This window comes from Nannobrachium achirus (assembly GCF_963921795.1).
Source record: "Nannobrachium achirus genome assembly, chromosome: 16".
NCBI classification, from domain to species: Eukaryota; Metazoa; Chordata; class Actinopteri; order Myctophiformes; family Myctophidae; genus Nannobrachium; species Nannobrachium achirus.
Genome location: NC_137823.1, coordinates 24499342 through 24518137, shown reverse-complemented (window position 1 = coordinate 24518137; position 18796 = coordinate 24499342). Strand labels below are relative to the sequence as shown.

The 18796-nt window shown below is 42.1% G+C and overlaps 1 protein-coding gene across 4 annotated transcripts in view; it reads right to left on the bottom strand.

The window, feature by feature from the left end:
* Positions 1-18796, bottom strand: part of LOC308301402 (unconventional myosin-VI-like) — a 216719-nt gene that overhangs the window by 111139 nt on the left and 86784 nt on the right. For all 4 annotated transcript variants that reach the window (XM_080745378.1, XM_080745379.1, XM_080745380.1 and 1 more), the window contains exons 13-15: positions 5107-5264; positions 2364-2455; positions 635-707 (exon numbers count right to left, since the gene is read on the bottom strand). In XM_080745378.1, coding sequence (XP_080601504.1) covers positions 635-707; positions 2364-2455; positions 5107-5264 — 323 coding nt within the window. The remainder of the gene's footprint in view (positions 1-634; positions 708-2363; positions 2456-5106; positions 5265-18796) is intronic.

Here is an 18796-nt window from a genome sequence, read left to right as displayed (position 1 = left end):
AATGAATAGCCACCACTCAGCCCTCCCCAAACACACAGCTGAAGTGCCCTGGAGCAGTGGTGTAAAGCAGGGGTCTTTAACATTTTCAGGCCAAGGACATTTTCAGGCCAAGGACATTTTCAGGACGAGGAGAGAGATGAAGCAGGGACCACCAACAAGTTGTTCATAGATTCCATATAGTTTCATCGTTTGACAGCACAATCATCAGTGTATTTTGGATTCATGTCAATTTGTCTTCAGATATTTAACCACTTGAGCCATCATTACCTAATAAACTTGACCTTTCGAAACTTTTTGAAACTTGAAGTACTAAAGGTGGTTGCACACTGCTGCGTTTTTCGTTGCGAAATGCGTTTTTCAGGGCAAGGAGAGAGAGAGAGATAGAGAGAGCAAGGGACCGAATGGTGCGCGAAACGGGCGGCAGTGTGCAAACGTGACTGACATAACGTGAGGTTGATTTCTTATTTGCGGGCTCCGAAATTCACCCCGATATTCGGCCCGAAAAACGCAGAGAGGCGTTGTGAGCTTGTAGATCGGCTATTTTTGGCTACAGTTCTCAGAATATGGACACTAGGGCTCAAGTTGCTTACATAAAAGTAAATCTTTTATATAAAAAGGATAGGATTGGAAGTACCTATGCAGTCCTGATTGTCGACGTAATGCACCTCGTTGACACCAAGGCCCTCCCTCTGGTACAGCTCTTGTTCCTGGAATGCAAATACCAAAGCAGCTGTTAACGAGATGCCTTAACCCATTTAGAATGGGTACACATATTGTGTATCATTATGTTATGCTTTAACTAATGAAAAATAGCAGATATACAAGCTCACAGCGCGGCACCGAGTGCCGCGCTGCGAGCTTGTAGATCTGCTATTTTTGAAAAATCGTGAAAATTAGAATTTTCTATAAATGTATTTGGCCACGGACCCCCCATCTCAAAATATCTAGTTCCAGGGACCACCCAGAAGCAACATTTGAGTTACAAACGTTCGCTTTGAAAATACATATATTCAAAGATTTGCACACATTTTCACGACTTTTTCAAAAATAGCAGATCTACAAGCTCGCAGCGCGGCACTCGGTGCCGCGCTGTGAGCAGTCCAGGGGTGCCGCGAGATCATTTGATAATATTTGGAATCTCTTTGGACACTTGAAAAAATATTTAGTGTCATTTTAAACTTGAAGTACAAAGTTATTTTCAGTCAGTTCTAACCAAAATGGCTATTATCTCAACGTTTTCCTCGCAACATAATCACTAAAATATTGTCACTGACGGGCAGAAACTTCGAATCTCCAAGTTTCAAATGTGTACGTCTTTTGGTAAAGCAAAGCCCTGCTTCATCATACAAGACTGTAGCACAAAACTAGTGAAAACAGCCGATCGTTGTGTGCTTGTAGATCGGCTGTTTTCACTAGTTTAGTACATTTTATAGATGATAAATACAAAAAAATGGTTTTGGACATACAAGGTTTCCACCCGACAACGACGATATGCTATAAAGATGGGGTGCTGGGAGTGAAAATAATAATGTAGGGGAGGGGTGCCTCGGATTAAAAAAAATATTTATGGGGTGCCCTGAGACAAAAAAGTTTGGGAACCCCTGGTCTAGCTCTTAGTAATACTCTTCATTGGTAATTTATAAAACCTACAGACACACTTAACCCCACATGGTTGACCAGAGTACCGGCTCAGGCTGAAAATAGACGATCTACAGTACAAGCTATTTTCTGCGGAAGCTTTCCCCACAATACAGATGATTAAGCCCTTTCGCTATAGGAAATCTTCAAAAATAGTGAAAATAGTCGATCTCCAATCGATGAGACGCGTTGAGAGCTTGTAGATAGGCTATTTTTGCTACTTTTGTGTAGGGAACGTAGGAAATTCATTTATGAAAATAAAACCATTTAAAAAAAAGGTGAGATATGGAGATATGAGGTTTCTGCCCCACAGGAACGATAGGAAGCTTCACTCGGTCTTGCTTCTAATGAGGAGCGGCAGCGCATCTCTGCTCTAATGGAAGACACTTAGTACTAAAGAGTTTCGGCAGGGAGGATGTTCTTTATAAATGCAAGACACAAGGGTTAAGGCTTTCATCTTTCTACAAAGAAAAAAAGGGAAAGAAATCACGCAGTGGAGACATCTGTAAATGTCATCTTCAGTTCAAAATAAACAGTAAATCGGTTGGTGGCACAAAGCGTAAAGGATATTACAGGCTGCTTATTGAGCACAGAAGACAAAATAGGCCTCCAGAGATTTATTTTAGTATTCATATACAGTTCAGGTGGAGGAAAGAATAAATAAATGGAATGGGAATATAGCAGGTGGAAAATGAGACAATTTAAAAACACTGGTCTTGGCTCACCTCTTTAAGGATCCGTTCGTTGAAGAACTGCTGCAGCTTCTCGTTACAGTAGTTGATGCAGAACTGCTCAAAGCTGTTGTGTTCAAAATACTCTGAGAAGAGGAGAACAAGATATGATTATCAATCAAATGATCTTGCCAAACAAGATTTTAGACCAGCGCAAGACACCAATGCGGAACAAAGTATAAATCAGCTACTTATGCAAGTTGACTGCTTCAGGGCCTGTGCTGGATGCAGATGGGCCGGGGGCGGCTAGCTTTAATCTTGCTTTGTTCGATACAATGGTTACTAGGGGTGTAACGATACGTTTTAATAGCGATACGATATGCATCACACGATACATGGTTGACGATACGATACATGGACGATATTGCTGATGCCAATACTTTCATACTTTTACTCAATTACATTTTGAATTCCAGACTTGTACTTGTAACAGAGTATTTCTATATTGCAGTATGTGATACAGTACTTTTAGTAAAACATGTGAGTACTTTTTCCACCACTGAATGTAATACATAACAACCTTTACAGCAGGGGTAGATCATGATCTACCAGTAGATCACCAAGGGTGTGCAGGTAGACCACATGACATGCCTCTAAAAATATATAATTATAATATAAAAAGAATATGTCAATATGACATCAAGGGCCTGTCAGCTCCCTTCGTGGCTTCTAAAGTAGGCAAACCTCCAATGCAATACTTTGTTCAAAGGCCAGTAGCATTACAAAGAACTACAAAACCTACCACTTCCATACAGAATGGGATGAAGACATTTCCCCCAGTATTTCCCATTTATTTCCCCCTTACAGTAAGTGTGTTTGTCTAAAATGTAACGCCAGTGCTGCTATTCCAAAGACCCCCTCAGGCCCTCAGCTAAAACATTTCGGATGGGTAGATCATGTTGAGCTAGTCATTTTAACGCTTTCAGTGCCACCTTTTCACCACTAGAGGGCGCCCAATGGCCATAGAAAACACCATTGACAACCGTTGTATATGCACAAGCCGTGCACAGCCATGACGCGCCTGAACACTTTCCTTTGTGTCATGAACAGGGACAGGATGAAGTTAGCTTGAAGTTAGCTATTGGCTACCAAGCATTTTAGAAGCCCTATTTTCGGCGATTTAGCCAAGATTAAACCTTGCACACCTCATGGATATGCATGGAACAGAGAAAATGAGCTCTAAAGATCCTGGATTGCATTGGAGTGGATGGTAAATATCGGTGGCGCAACGCTCTCGCGGGCCGTGTAAACAGATGACGGCCGGCGGCCCGGCTCGAAAAAAAGACGAACTAGTTCGGGATAGGCACCCAGGACGGTCCAAATTATAGGCACTATAAGAGTTAAAAGTAGATCTCACGTCAAAAAAGTGTTGGCACCCCTGCTTTACAGTATACGATGAATTAAACAAAAGAGCAAACGCAGACAAGATGACACTGCCCTCAAGACTGATTCTGAATCCTCAATGGAAGATTTCATTCCCAAATGTGCCTCGCTAGGATGGACTGGAGGTTGTTTGGATTCAAAACAACAAATCTTAAACACGATAAAGGTAATTTGTAACCTGTCGAGAGGCCAGTTGCCGCTTAAAGATAGTTCAACAACCAATTTGCCTCAACTTCTCGGTGTTAAACACAGCAGAGTGAGCGGAATATGAAAGTAGTTCGCTCAGAGAGTGGGCTATGGTCTATGGGCTGGATCAAGACAATCATCAACCCATATCACCCACCAATAATGTAACCATATAATAGACATTCTATTGAAATTCAATAGAATTGTATTCAGAATACAATATAGTAAAAGAAAATAGCGTCACTGTTGGGGAGACATCTTGTACAGTAGATCCAAAACTGTTATTTTCTAGGGAATGGAAAAATGTTAAGAATCTGTGTTCAAATGGATCCAATGTTGTTATTTAGTCACAAGCTGTTGTTAATACTTTTCATTGTATGAATTTGTACAAAGGCCACAGGCAAACGGTAACCACTTTCATTTCAAAAATGTTTAAAAAATAGCTAAATCAGCAGATCTTCAAGCTGACAACATGACAAATCATTTTTTTGGGTGACACACTTGCACGACGAAGTAGGATTAAAATAAAAAAAGTAAATATGGATATATAATATGGCCTCGCGGACCACTGGCCTAGCGGACAGGGCACTTAGGCTCTTATATAGTCCGACAGTGCATCGCGGGTTCGAATCCCGTTCCAAACGATATTTACTGCATGTCTCTCCCCGTTTCCTGTCTATCTCCACTTATACTGAAAAAAAAAAAAAAAAAAAAAAAAAAAAAAAATATATATATATATATATATATATATATACAGTATATATATCATAAACAACGATATGTAGAACTATGATGCTTTGGTAGCCATACAGCCAACACGTTGAAGACATTGAGGCTAAAGTCGGCCATACCATCACTGACAAAAAAAGCATAGTCATTTTTTATTTTTAACCTTTTTACAAAAATATCTGAGATCATTAGGATTTTCTGGAAGATTGAACCACTCGTTTGACCACTTAAAAAAACCCATTAATCTTAAAATAACGAATAATCTAAAACAGACCATCTACACTCTACAGTCTTAAAACATGTCACGGCGTGATGCGTTGTAAGCTCGTAGATAGACTATTTTTGACGCATGACATGCATGCATGCCGACTTCTATGAAAATCCAAAATAACTGAAATCGGTCGTGGTAACTGAGAACTTTAATGGGTGGGTGACAGACCGAAGCCGGCGATGTCCAGGACTCCGATGAAGTTTGCAGAGGAGTCGAAGGGGAAGCACTGGTTGACCCTGGTGACCACGTGATCGAACAGCCGACTGTACACCGCCTTGGCCAGAGCGTCCCGCGCGTTGTTAGCCTGCTCCACCTTCAGAGGCACCCTGGAAAAACAAACACACATGACAAAAAGTTGTTAGCAAGAGTCGACGTAATCCATGTTTTTTGTCCTTTTGTTTTGGGCTTTTTTAGGCAAAGTTTAATCCTCTACAGTACTTCAATCCGCCTGCCTACACCCTTTCGAGTCAAAAGACTTACTGCAACTGAATGTACAGCATACATGTATACTGTATATCTGTTCTGTTAAATAAATAACCAACTAACTACCGTATAGTATATATGCCTGGCGGCTGTTTACGATACTTATATACGTCCATTTGAATAGCGGTCGGTATGCAAAATTGTGTCAGACCCCCGATATGTAGTATTTGGTGCCCGCTGGCTGTTTGGCCCCGGGCGATTATTCGGAAATATATGGTATCTAACTCATTATTTTGTAGGGATATTTCTTTCTTTTTTTTAAGATTTGTTTTTGGGCTTTTATGCCTTTATTGGATAGGACAGTAGACTGACAGGAAACGGGGGGAGAGATGGGGAGTGACACGCGGCAAAGGTCGTCCGGATCGGGAATCAAACTGGCGACGCAGCCAGGCATCCATGCCTAAGTGGTATGCGCCCATTGTTTATTTTGTGTGGTAAAACAATTAGTCGGGGGCCCCAGGGATATTTTGGTTCAGATTCTCGCAAATTCACTAAATTTGGCACAGATGTTGTCCATACATAACATACTTAATCATTTTAAGATGGGTGCCAAGATGGGCACCCCATGGTACTGCCATAATTGAGCAATGAAATTGGTGTCCCATTAACTTTACATTACAAAAAAGCTAAAAAATAATCTGCTTTAAGTAGCATATAACTGGTCAAACTAGGGGGTTTTCATGATTCTGAATCCATTGCAAGCATCCGTTTTGCACAAAAAACATTCCTTGGGCTAAAAAACTGCCCTACAAGACTATGGTTTAGTGATGAAAAGTGATGAGTCATCACTTCTAACACTTTCGTGGTGGCCGTTTTAGCCCAATGAATGTTTTTTTATGCAAAACGGATGTTTGCAATGGATTCAGAATCATGAAAACCCCCTAGTTTGTCCAGTTATATGCTACTTAAAGCAGATTCTTTTTTTGCTTTTTTTTCCTGTAATGTAAAGTTAATGGGACACCAATTGCATTGCTCAATTATGGCAGTACCATGGGGTGCCCATCTTGGCACCCATCTTAAAATGATTAAGTATGTTATGGACAACATCGGTGCCAAATTTGGCGAATTTGCAAGAATCTGAACCAAACGGTCCTTTTATTGCCCTGGGGCCACCGACTAAATGTTTTATGCAGTTTTATGCTTTGTGGAGGGGAAAAGAAAATGTTGAACTCCATGAGATGTATCGCGCTTTTATTTAAATTTTTGAAATACAAACATTCACGTCATGTTTGTGGTGATATGACCTTTGCTAGGTGTATCACCTTGCTCTCTGGGAGCATACGAAATTGAAGATTGTTATCTTCAGACTGATTTTGTTTGCTCCTAGAGAGCAAGGTGACCCAGGACCCGAGGCCCCTGGCCACCACTGGTCTTCAGCCTAGACTTGAAATGAAAACAGATAGACTAAACAACATTTTCCCAAGGTCCATCAGTAATTATTATACCATGGACCCAGGGGTCAACAACGAGTCCGTAGACGGACAAAATTTTTGAAATAAAATCAAAAATCACACCAGTGTGAACTGAGCGGTGACCCCTGCATGCACCACTAGTAGTCCATGGACCACCGATTAAGAAACGTCAAAACGTTGACATAAGCCCTCACCACATTGATTGATGGATTGATTGACTATTTTATTAAAATTTGCATAGGAAAAGGTACAGGACAGTACAGTTCACTGGTACAAGGTGAACTAAAAGGATAAACACCACAAGAAAGTCTTTGGGCTTGGTTTCAATTCTGTGTCCCTTTTTTATTACTCATACACAAGCACTGAGCTCTGTGGATACATTGTGATTACCTCTGCCTGTGCAAGATGTATCAGTTCATTCAAGCAGCAAAGAATAGAGTGAGTAGATTTCATGGGGGGAGGTTCAATTTACCACATATTGAGTGTTCGACTTCAACGACTTTTACCTTCGGATCTTGATATCACATCTAAGGACAAATGGGGTGGTAAATACAGCGGCTGTCGCTGCTCAGAATGAACGCATTAGGAATATGCCAATGTTCTGTCGCTCTAGCTAGCACAAGGTTATGGCAAAATGGATCTAACAACGTAATTCTGCTGGCATCTCATCTGTGCAACCTTTGTAATCACAATAATAGTTTTGGAATCAATTTGCACGTACTGCATGGGGAAGCTCAAAAGCTTGAAAAGATTATTTTTTCAACTTTTGAGACCTTTGGAGATGAAGGAAAAACGTACGGTAAAGTAGACTCATGGTACTCAGTGGCTGTTATCTCTGTAAACGACTGTGTCCAAACCCAGCTCTGCTCTGTCACGCTCTGGTGACAAAACATTTCTGCGGCACATTTCTTTTCAGCCAGACATCTTGACCTCAGAACGGCTCATGAACTGTCAGTACCAGCTGGCTCTTTAGTAGAGCTGGGCAATTAACCGGACACATATTGAAAGCAGCTCAGTGGCCGTGTGGTGAGAGTGTCTGCCCTGAGACCTCCAGGTCAGGGTTCGGGATGTGAATGCACTGGGCAGCACCCAGGTGTCAGTGAGTGTGAAGCTTTGAAGCAATGGATCACTATGAGGTCAAATCGGAAAGGGAATGTTAATTGCGACCGTAGGTCGCAGTTTACCGTCAGAACCGGCACAGCTTGTCCGTATACGGGTAACCGCTGACACTGTGGTTCCCCTGACACATCACTGTGACATCACAGTGATGTCAGATACTCAGAGCAGGGATAACGCCTGACACTCTGGTTCCACTGACACAACATGTTTTTCAGATGTACAGGCAGCTGCTTTCTTAAAACAATTATTTTATTCAAGAAATAACTTGACTGAGAAAAATAGTAGTTTGGAGTGGCAAAAAAAGGCCATATCGGCCATATCGGTCGGTCACTAATATATATGCATTATACAAGACCATCGTCCATCTCTTTAGAATTGGACTTTAGAAAAGGAAATTCAGCAGAACAGCACTTTGGGGAAGATTGGCTCGGGGAAGAATATAGCTTTGTTCCATGACCCGAACGAACGGTAGCTTAAATGAAGTGTCAAACTATTTCAAAGTGCGCTTGGCTCTCCAGGATGATACACATGCAGAAATGTCAAATTACCTCCAACTTGACCTTTTTTTACCTTTCGCCACTAACAGCCTTGTAGCTCTTAGTAAAGGTACCTGGTTTCTGTCTTACTTAATCCCCCAATGTTTAATTCATAGCACCTACAGCCAATACTTATAGGGGCCATGAGTTTTAATGCAATGGTTATAGCCTCCCATTTAGATTTCCCGGGTGGTCTGAATGCCAAAGCTTGCATAATGACTGAACACTAATGTTACAAGTAGCCTAATACGTATTCCCTATGAGTCTGTCAGACCTTTCCACCTCGCTCTGTGAACAATCGTTTCCCCTCTGAATGCAATTACCAACGTCCCAGGAGTAGTGATTTTCCCTTACACTCGATGCTCACTTGCCGAAGTGTTTTGTGGCTTCATAAGATTTGTGCAGCGCTTTCAATTTTAACTGTTTATTTGTATTGTAATTACAGTGGCTTGCAAGCATTACTGAACAGACATTTTTGCAGAGCTCCAAACCAATGTTTTAATTGGTTGCACTGATGTGTCTAACTTCTTCATTTAGGCCATGCTTGGTGAAGTTTCTCACCGCAATAATTAGGGGTGTAACGATACAGTAATTGAATACCAATATACCAAATATGAACAAAATAATAATGTAAAAGAAATGTCATGGTATTTTTTTTATTTTTTTCAAGATTTGTTTTTGGGCTTTTAATGCCTTTATTTGATAGGATAGTAGACTGACAGGAAATGGGGAGAGAGATGGGGAATGACATGTGGCAAAGGTCGTCCGGATTGGGAATCGAACCGGCGACACCAGCAGGCATCATAGCCTAGTATGTGGTATGCGCCTTGACCACTAAGCCAGCGGGCGCCCCAATTCTCTTTTCCTCGTGATCCTGAAAAATAGGAACTTAAAGCACGCCATGCCAATTTGCCCCCATTGATTCCGGACGGTCACATGTGGAGGTTTAAGAGGCCTCCTGGAGCCATTGCAACAGTTTCAATTAAACCTAAAGCCTTCAGGAGACCTCTTAGGAGACCTCTTAGTCAGAGTAATTTCCTGTTTACTTAAAGGCTTTAATATAACAGGAAATTACTGTTATTACATTCTATTTCCATGGCGACATGCATTTTGTCAATGCACTGATTATCAAAATAATGAATATTTGGGCTATTTTTAAAATAGAGTTCGAGTGGTTCAACATGAAACGCGTCTATTTGTTGATCCACTCACTGTTTCGCGCGCACGCACGCACGCACGCGCGCACGCGCACACACGCACACACGCACACACGCACACACGCACACACACACACACACACACACACACACACACACACACACACACACAAACACACACACCCACACCCTTTTATCTCTCCTAGCCTCATTATCTGTCTTCTCGTCTCTTCCTTTCTCGCCGCCCGCCCCACCATCCCTTCTCGCTTCCGCTCTGTGTGCCTGACTCAGACACAATCTGTCTGTCTGATTGACACGCAACACAGGCTGTCTGTCTGTCTGTCAGTCAGACAGACAGTCATTCTGTCAGTCTGTCACGCTACACAGACACTACTTCAGCGTCTGCGGGGGTCAACATGTTTAACCCATGTAGAACGGGTACACATTTTGTGTATAATTATTTTATGCTTTAACTATTGAAAAATAGCAGATATACAAGCTGCGAGCTTGTAGATCTGCTATTTTTTTTAAATCGTGAAAATTAGAATTTTGACCCGATTCTATAAGTGTCTTTTGAATCCTTCTAAGGTTTTTTGAAAAAAACTATGTTTCTATGTCAGCAATCTGGCCAGCCATCGTCAAAGAAAAGATCCTTTTCAATTCACTGGAGCTCAGTTAGTCTGTTCTTGAGAGACTACTATGTCAGTGGTTCTCAAACCTTTTCATGAAGGACCCCCAAAATGATATTTATTAGGCCACGGACCCCCATCTCAAAATATCTAGTTCCAGGGACCACCCAGAAGCTACATTTTAGTTAGAAACGTTCGCTTTGAAAACACATATATTCAAAGATTTGCACACATTTTCACGACTTTTTCAAAAATAGCAGATCTACAAGCTCGCAGCGCGGCACTCGGTGCCGCGCTGTGAGCTTGTATATCTGCTATTTTTACACTGGTTAAAGCATTCAATAATTCTAGGCCTAAATGGGTTAACATCCCCCGCCTGTCTTCAACAAGCCGTCTCTCTGCCACGCAATATTTATGTTCAGACCAGCCCTGTTCTCTTTTATGTTGTGCCAAGCTGTTCTGTTCTGTTTTGCTCTGTTCAGCTTGTCAGGATATCAAATCTCTCTCAGCTTTCTTTTGTCTTCTCTGGGATGCGAACGATTAAAAGAAACGATCATTAAAAAAAAGAATAATCGATAATCAATATTGTGACGAAAATCATTGAACAACTAGAAGCAGTGCTCTTCCGAGCACAGGTCTCCACCAGGCCACACAAATCGGCCTGTTATAGCGCCACCATGAGGCTGATTTAAAAAATGTGGGGCAGAGGTTCTGAATTAGCATCCAGGGAGTGTGTGTGCTCAGTTTGGCAGCGATCGGGCCAATGGCACCGGAGATTAGCTGGTAACAACCAGGCCACACAAATCGGCCTGTTATAGCGCCACCATGAGGCTGATTTGAAAAATGTGGGGCAGAGGTTCTAGATTGGCATCCAGGGAGTGTGTGTGCTCAGTTTGGCAGCGATCGGGCCAACGGTGACTGAGATTAGCTGTTCACAAACTGCGAGGACGCACGGACGCACGCACGGACGCACGGACGGACGGACGGACGGAGGGGAAAACATACTCTCCCTCAGCCTTCGGCTGGTGGAGACAATAATTTATCCCTATTTTGGGCATGTCAGGCAACATTCTTTATTTTATTTTTGTTTTTTAAACTGTATTGTACATTGACATAAAAAATGCGCTTCTCAAGTATTTTGATGAATCGAAAAACTAACAGATGGAATAATCACTTCAAGTATTTTGATGAATCGAAAAACTAACAGATGGAATAATCACTACAAAAAGTAATTATCGCAGCCCTATTTCTCTCTATCATGGACTCTCTTCTCCCCATTCTCGTCCTCTCACATCCCATACTCTCTCACATCTGTACCGTATATCTGTCGACCTGATCGACCACACACACACACACTTCTTTCTTTTTATCTCTCTGTCGATCTGTCACTCCTTAACTCTCCGTAAAGGCTAATTAAAAGCCTGCACCATCCATCTGCCAAACAGAATAAGCAGATGAGGTGGAACAGAGGCAGACCAAACCTTTTGTACATTCTCCCGTCCTCTCTCCATTCCCATCCTCTCCCATCCCATCCGCTCTCACATCCGTCTATCTGTCGACCTGTTCCACCCACCCACCCACACGCACGCACAACACTTCTCTTTCTTTCCATCTCTCCGTCGATCTGTCTTTCCTTCCCTCTCCGTAGCGTAGAGGCTATTTAAAAGTCGCCAACCTCCTCCTGCCATACAGAATAGGCAGGTGAGGTGGAACAGAGGCATACCAAATGGACCCAGACCTTTTGCACATTCATCCCGAGTTACAATTGCGGTTAAATTAACCAGAATAAAATCGATCAGACGCCTGCAGTTGATTCAGAATGCAGCTGCTCGAGTTGCTATTTAAAAATACCTAAAAATGTCTTCTAAATCCTAATGGTTTTCTGAAAAACTTTTGTTTCTATCAGTGGTAATCAACCTTTTCATGTCAAGGACCCCCTAGAATTATATGTATTTGATCGTGGACCCCCAACTCAAAATATGTTGTTCCAGGGACCAAGACAAAGAAAGATTTGCGTTACAAATCTTTGCTTTAAAAATATATACATTCAAAGATTTTTCAAAAATAGCAGATCTACAAGCTCGCAGCGCGGCACTCGGTGCCGCGCTGTGAGCTTGTATATCTGCTATTTGTTAATAGTTAAAGCATAAAATAATGGTTGAAGTGGTTAAAATCTAGGGTGACACGGATGCATTCCAGGCCTAAATGGGTTAAGGGCAAAGATACATTGCTGACCTTGTGCGATATCATGAACCATTCAGACCTCTCAGGTTATCTGGGACAGGTCTTTATGTCCCTAGAATCTCAACTAAATGTGGAGAAGCAACGTTCACCTTTCACACACCACATATCTGGAGCAAAAGTCCCAGACATCTGCTACAACATTCAGTGCATTACAAAAAAAGATAAAAAATAAATAAATACATTTTCTGTTTGCCGAAGTCTTTTGAGATTTATTTACTCATTATTCTGCACTATAATTTCTTAACTATAACTTTTTTTATTGTATTGAAATGTCCTTTTATATCGTGTTCCATATTGTGCCGAATAGGTGTTTCCCAGGAGATGACTTTGTAACTTTTGCTGAATGCAAATGTCCTGTTATAACCTGTTTCTTTTACTTAATGTTCTACTGTATGTAAAGCACATTGAATTGCCTTATTGTCAAACCGTATTTGCTCATTCTCAGTCGGTGTGCTGCTGTTGGGTTGCCACCGATAATACGACCATTGATAATGTTCTCTGCAGTCAAATCACTGCCCGATGTGTACCACATTCACAGATGTGTAATACCTGCACATAAAAAGGAAATAAGAAAAACGAGAAAATGGTGCTCAGTGGAATGCAGACCGCTAAAGAAAAGTAAGGTATGCTACTGGATCATGCTCCAAAGGTTTAAACGTTTATTTTGTGTTCCTTTTTACACCATGGACATGATGTTTTGAGCCTCACAGCTCCACACACACACACACACACACACACACACACACACACACACACACACACACACACACACACACACACACACACACACACACACACACACACACACACACACACACACACACACACACACACACACACACACACACACACACACACACACACACACACTATATATATATCGTGTTTCTGCTACAAACAGTTTGCAGCAACATAGTTTTAACATCTGTGTCAATAGCCCCTCAACAGGTGACTCATTTGGGGTCAAGATGACAATTGTGTCAAATAGACACCTTCCAATGATGGCCAATAGCTTTGGAATATCATATAATATACGCCAGGATGATACATGTTTATCACATGACCCTGGAGATAATGTGTAGCCATTCATTGTGTGAGTTTTGGACAAGTTATTATAGTTGGACATCTATTGGAGGAGACGCAAAAAATGTCTAGTTAGGCGGAAATGAATCTCTCGAGAACAGACTGCCACGCAATCAAATGAAAAGGAACAAAATGGAGTGGGCGGCGTTCCCTTTTATTTGACGATGGTTAGCCAGATTGGGCGGAAATAGGCACAGCCATGGTGTTGCATCATGATCAAAGGAATCCGGGGGAATTTTGTTTTCGACTGCAAAAAAATCAATTCAAGAATTGTCCGGGTTGATATAGCACCACAGGGAGGCCGATTTGAAGGATTTGAGGTAGAGTAACTTCCCATAACCCAAGTGTCGGCAACCCAAAATGTTGAAAGAGCCATATTGGACCCAAGAAACTATATATCTATATTAGCTATATTAGCCTACTGTCAAAATGACTAAGTAGGCTACAAATACATAATGACCATTACATTTAATATTTATTCTACTACAGCATTGGAAAGCGTTAAGAATGTTTGTGTCATGTTTGTCCTCCTACAGAAACCATATTAAAACAAAAATATATATTTTCTCCCCCTATCTTTTCCCCTTAATACATTTGTGAAAAAGCTCCAGGGAGCCACCAGGGTGGCGCTAAAGAGCCGCATGCGGCTCTAGAGCCGCGGGTTGCTGACCCCCGCCATAACCACTGGCTGACTGCACAAGAAACTTGTCCTGATCGGTCCAGTAGTTTCCGAGATTAGCTCTGGACTCATAGACAGACACACAGACACACAAATAGACAGACACACAGTGGTCAGTGGAGATAACAACAATTCAATGTAGGAAAGATGAGCTTAATACTAAAGTCAATAGTAATAACAACAACAGCATGGCAGTACTTCTGTCAAACTTTTCTCCAACACAAAGTATAAAAATAAACCTCCCTTCCCCATTACAAAAAAGAAACAAATAATACAAAGAAACTCTAAAAACTTCCATCCACTCAGCATCTCCTCAAACAACTTTACAAGCTCAGCTGTGTGTGTGTGTGTGTGTGTGTGTGTGTGTGTGTGTGTGTGTGTGTGTGTGTGTGTGTGTGTGTGTGTGTGTGTGTGTGTGTGTGTGTGTGTGTGTGTGTGTGTGTGTGTGCGCGTGACCTGGCACGATGCAACACAGCACTTTATAAATTAAAACCTGAGTCGATCCGGTGTGCGGTCATGCTGTGCAGTCACATCGTGCACCCAAACAAGCTCTAAATGTGTGTGTGTGTGTGTGGGGGGGGGGGGGGGGGGTCTGGGGAACCATTGTGGTCCCATCTACAAAGCAATCAAAGGTTTTCGAGAAACTTTCTCTATATTAGTAGAGAGAAGTGAGAGAAGACGGCTATTGAATTCTGGGATGGCTCAAGCCAGCCATTAGGGATCACAAAAGAAAGACCTTGACTAGCATTTTTTAAATGTATTTTATTTACAGTTTTTTTCTATGTAAACCCATTTTCCAATTCACACAATTCTATAAGGTGTCATTTCAAAACGCAGTACCTCATTTTATAGCTTTTATTGGAAAGCTATAAAAAACCTTTTAGCCTTCTAGTTTCATATGAAAGAAAAATGCAAACAATAATCTTCCATTTGCTCTGCTGGGTCACATATCAGAATGACATTTGCATTAAAAAAGGCTTTTGGGGGAGTTATTTTATGAAGGTTGTTAGTTTCCTTGCAAATATTTTTACATAAATATGGAATATGGAATGTGGTGATGTGGTGGAATGTGGTGATGTGGTTTGCCAGCCAAGGAGTGTGTGTGCAAAGTTTGGCATGGATAGGGGCAACAGTGCCGGAGGTAAGAGTAGGGGCAAAAGTGTGACGTGACGTGACGGGCAGACAGACAGACAGGCGGACAGACAGCCGGTGGAGCTTTTCATACCTAACGGTCGCAACAATGGGAGGTTCTGTGTGTGTGTCTCTCTCTCTTAAGTCAAGTACAGTATTTCACGTAAATATACTTTACGTGTCCACCCTGCAACTCACCATTCACTGACACACACATAGATGTTCACACATATAGACATCAAAGGGGCAGACATGCAAACAGCCCCAAGGTGAAAAAGGTGACAATTTTTCTGGTGTGAAATTGTTCGCCGCGCATAGCGCGGCGCGAAGTTTTTGACCTTTTTTTGGCCGGTAGGGTGAATTTGCACGATTCTAACTGGGTAAAACAGTGACTAAAGGCTCTAACAGAGTCCAGGGTGAATAGCTATTCACTTCACCACAGTGTAGTTTTGTAGCCATCACCTAAAAATACATAACAAAGCCTAGGTGATAGCTAGAAAACTACAATGCGGTGAAGTGATTAGCTCTTCACCCTGGACTCTGATAGAGGCTTTACTCATACTCATACTGATCTATCTAGATATAATGAAGAAAATTATAAATATAATATAGCCTACAGATATAGTTATAGGAATAACCTATAATATTTAGGGACTTGTCTTTAATAGACAGGCATAGACAGAGACAATGCATGCTGTGAGCTTGTAGATCAGCTATTTTCTATCTTACTTCTTAAATAGGCCAGTGTTTTCTAAGATAATTTCTTAGATCTTTTATTTTATTTATTCGTGAATTTAGAAGGAAAAAAGCATTTCTTTATTTTAAATCATTAAATGTTATTCTTTTTGGGGGAGAATGTTTTTTGAATGTTTTTAAATGATACAAAACTAAATTTAGGAAAACAAACATTAAGGGACCCATAAAAATGTTTTCGCGACCCACAAATGGGTCCCAACCCAGTGCTTGGGAAACAGTGTTGTAAAACCACAGACGATTGTTGTATTCTCCGCTTTGAGAACTGTCTGTGACTGCCTCATTTTTCTCTCACCCTCTCTCTGCATCATCTTAAAATAAATGCGAGAAATCTCTGTTCTGTCTAATAAGAGGCAGATGGAACGGCACGTTGATTAGCTCGCGTGTGGAGTTCTCCACTAACGCTATGGACCAGAGCTAATTTAGCGTTAGCATGTAGCAAAACTATCGCAACACACCGTTGAGGAAAATCAACAAACGTGGGCTATAATCGATGTCACGTCACCGCATTGATGCAGAATAGCGACCGCATCGCGATACAAGCGAATTAAAAAGTCCAATCCACAACTACACCACACTATCTATCAACGACGACAACCTAGCCAAGTTTATTGCCAGACCCAGGGGGTCGGCCTACATAAGGCTTTGTCGGTCTGTCGGTCGGTCTGTCGGTCTGTCGGTCCCTCTTTTCCTCAGTGTGCCTGTCCCTCTTTTCCTCAGTGTGCCTGCTCATCTGCCCCTCCCTTCCCTTGCTCGGCTGATTGCCTTGAGTGCCGTCACCTGTACAGGACCAGCTGAGTTGAGTTGGCTGACGAGCTGCTGACACTATAAATTCCTCAGCCCATCTACAAGCTCACAAACATTTCCAGCTGCTCAGCCTATACAATCCTGTGTGTTCATGTGTTAGTTCAGTGCCATACTAGTCAAAACAGCCGATCTACAAGCTCACTACGCTTTGTTGCTGAGACTATAAAATCCTGTGTGTTCATGTGTTAGTTCAGTGCCATACTAGTTTTCATTGCGGGTCTGGCACGACCAGGTGACCTGGTCTAGTTTACTATGTGCTCCATTTAAGCTCCGCTCCGTCTGACTGTATGCAGACTGGCTGAGCGCTCCGTCCAGCGCTGCCGGCTGCAGGCACTGGACACAGTCAAGCATGGGTGTTGACGTCACAGGCAAGAGAAAGCGAGCGCTTGATTTGTCCAAAAATACAACGACCATATCCCCCAGCCACCTTCACCACTACTGCACTGACAAACTGGACGGAGCCAAGAGGAGAAAAAAGCGCTCCTCTTCTCACTGCCGCTCAACGCAGCCTAGATGACATGACACCCCCCCACCCCCCCAAATATTTTTACATCGAATCTGAACGAATCACACAAACGATCAATTTGGATTCAAAACGGCGATTTTCGCCGAAAAGCTACAAGTTTGCATGCCTGAAGGGGGCTTCCTGTAAAAAGTGCCCTCTCCAGACCGACCATGAATGCAGTTTTTTACTATGGTGAAAGAAATGCAAATGCCCTCTTTCCATGCCATACCTGAAGGCAGCATTCAAGAGTATTGCCTTGTCCAAACACGCCTGAACTTAAATGCAGCATCTTATGTCGTAAGAATAGCCCTCTCTGTGTATAAATCCATGCCGTACGCCACATCTACAGTATTCACTTGATTATGTGTGTTCAGTGTTGGTATCAAGCTCTGAAAATAGCCGACCTCCAAGCTCACAACGCGTCGCGAGCTTGGAGGTCTGCTATTTTTGATATTTTCACCAAAAAGCCATTTTAAAAATGTCAGCCCTTGCCTCTCTAAAATTCTCTGCACGTCCCTGACAGCCATCTCTCTCCCAACGCCCTCAGGGGAGTTCCATCGCCTTATGAACATTTCAAAGCACTGTTTTTTGTGAGTTGACAGAACAGTGTCTTGGCCTTCAAGTCACCTCGTTTCTAAATGGTTCTCTTGTCACACCTTGGCTTTAGCCGTCTTACATTTTCTCGCTCCAGTTCAGATCAAACAGATGGGTTTTCAACTTCAACCAGTTAACAATTTAAACCCAATATACTTAACTTACTTAACTGACTGGAGACCCCAGGGATCTATACTAGGCCCTCCTAATTCTTCCCATAGGCATTTTGTGATTTATCTTAGCCAAAACATTATCTGCAACGAGGTGCATTGTTGTGACATGTTGAGAGCTTGCAGATCAGATATTTTTGCTGAATGTTTGCCCAAGAATAGAGATCGGTATAGGGTTAAAAAATGTTTAAGTTAGAATGAGCAACAGAAAACAGCCTACCTTCCTATGTGGAACTTTTTTTTTTTAATCTTATGTGGACTATGTCAACAGCACGTGCAAGTGCCCCAAATCTTTTACCGCTCTAGTGCTGTACCTTGTATGCTGCACCTGCTGTTGTCTTTTTTTAACCCCGTAAAACTGGGAAAGCATTCGTGTCAAAAAGTAGCAGTTGTACAAGCTCACAGCACGTCACTTTGTGACGTGCGCTGCAAGCTACTGATGGGCATTCGTAGAATCAGACTCAGTTCTTAATGGGTCTCGCACCTCATGCAGATGCCTGCCACGGTCTGCATCTCTCTGGACAGGACCGTCCCAAAAGCCTACATTGACATTACA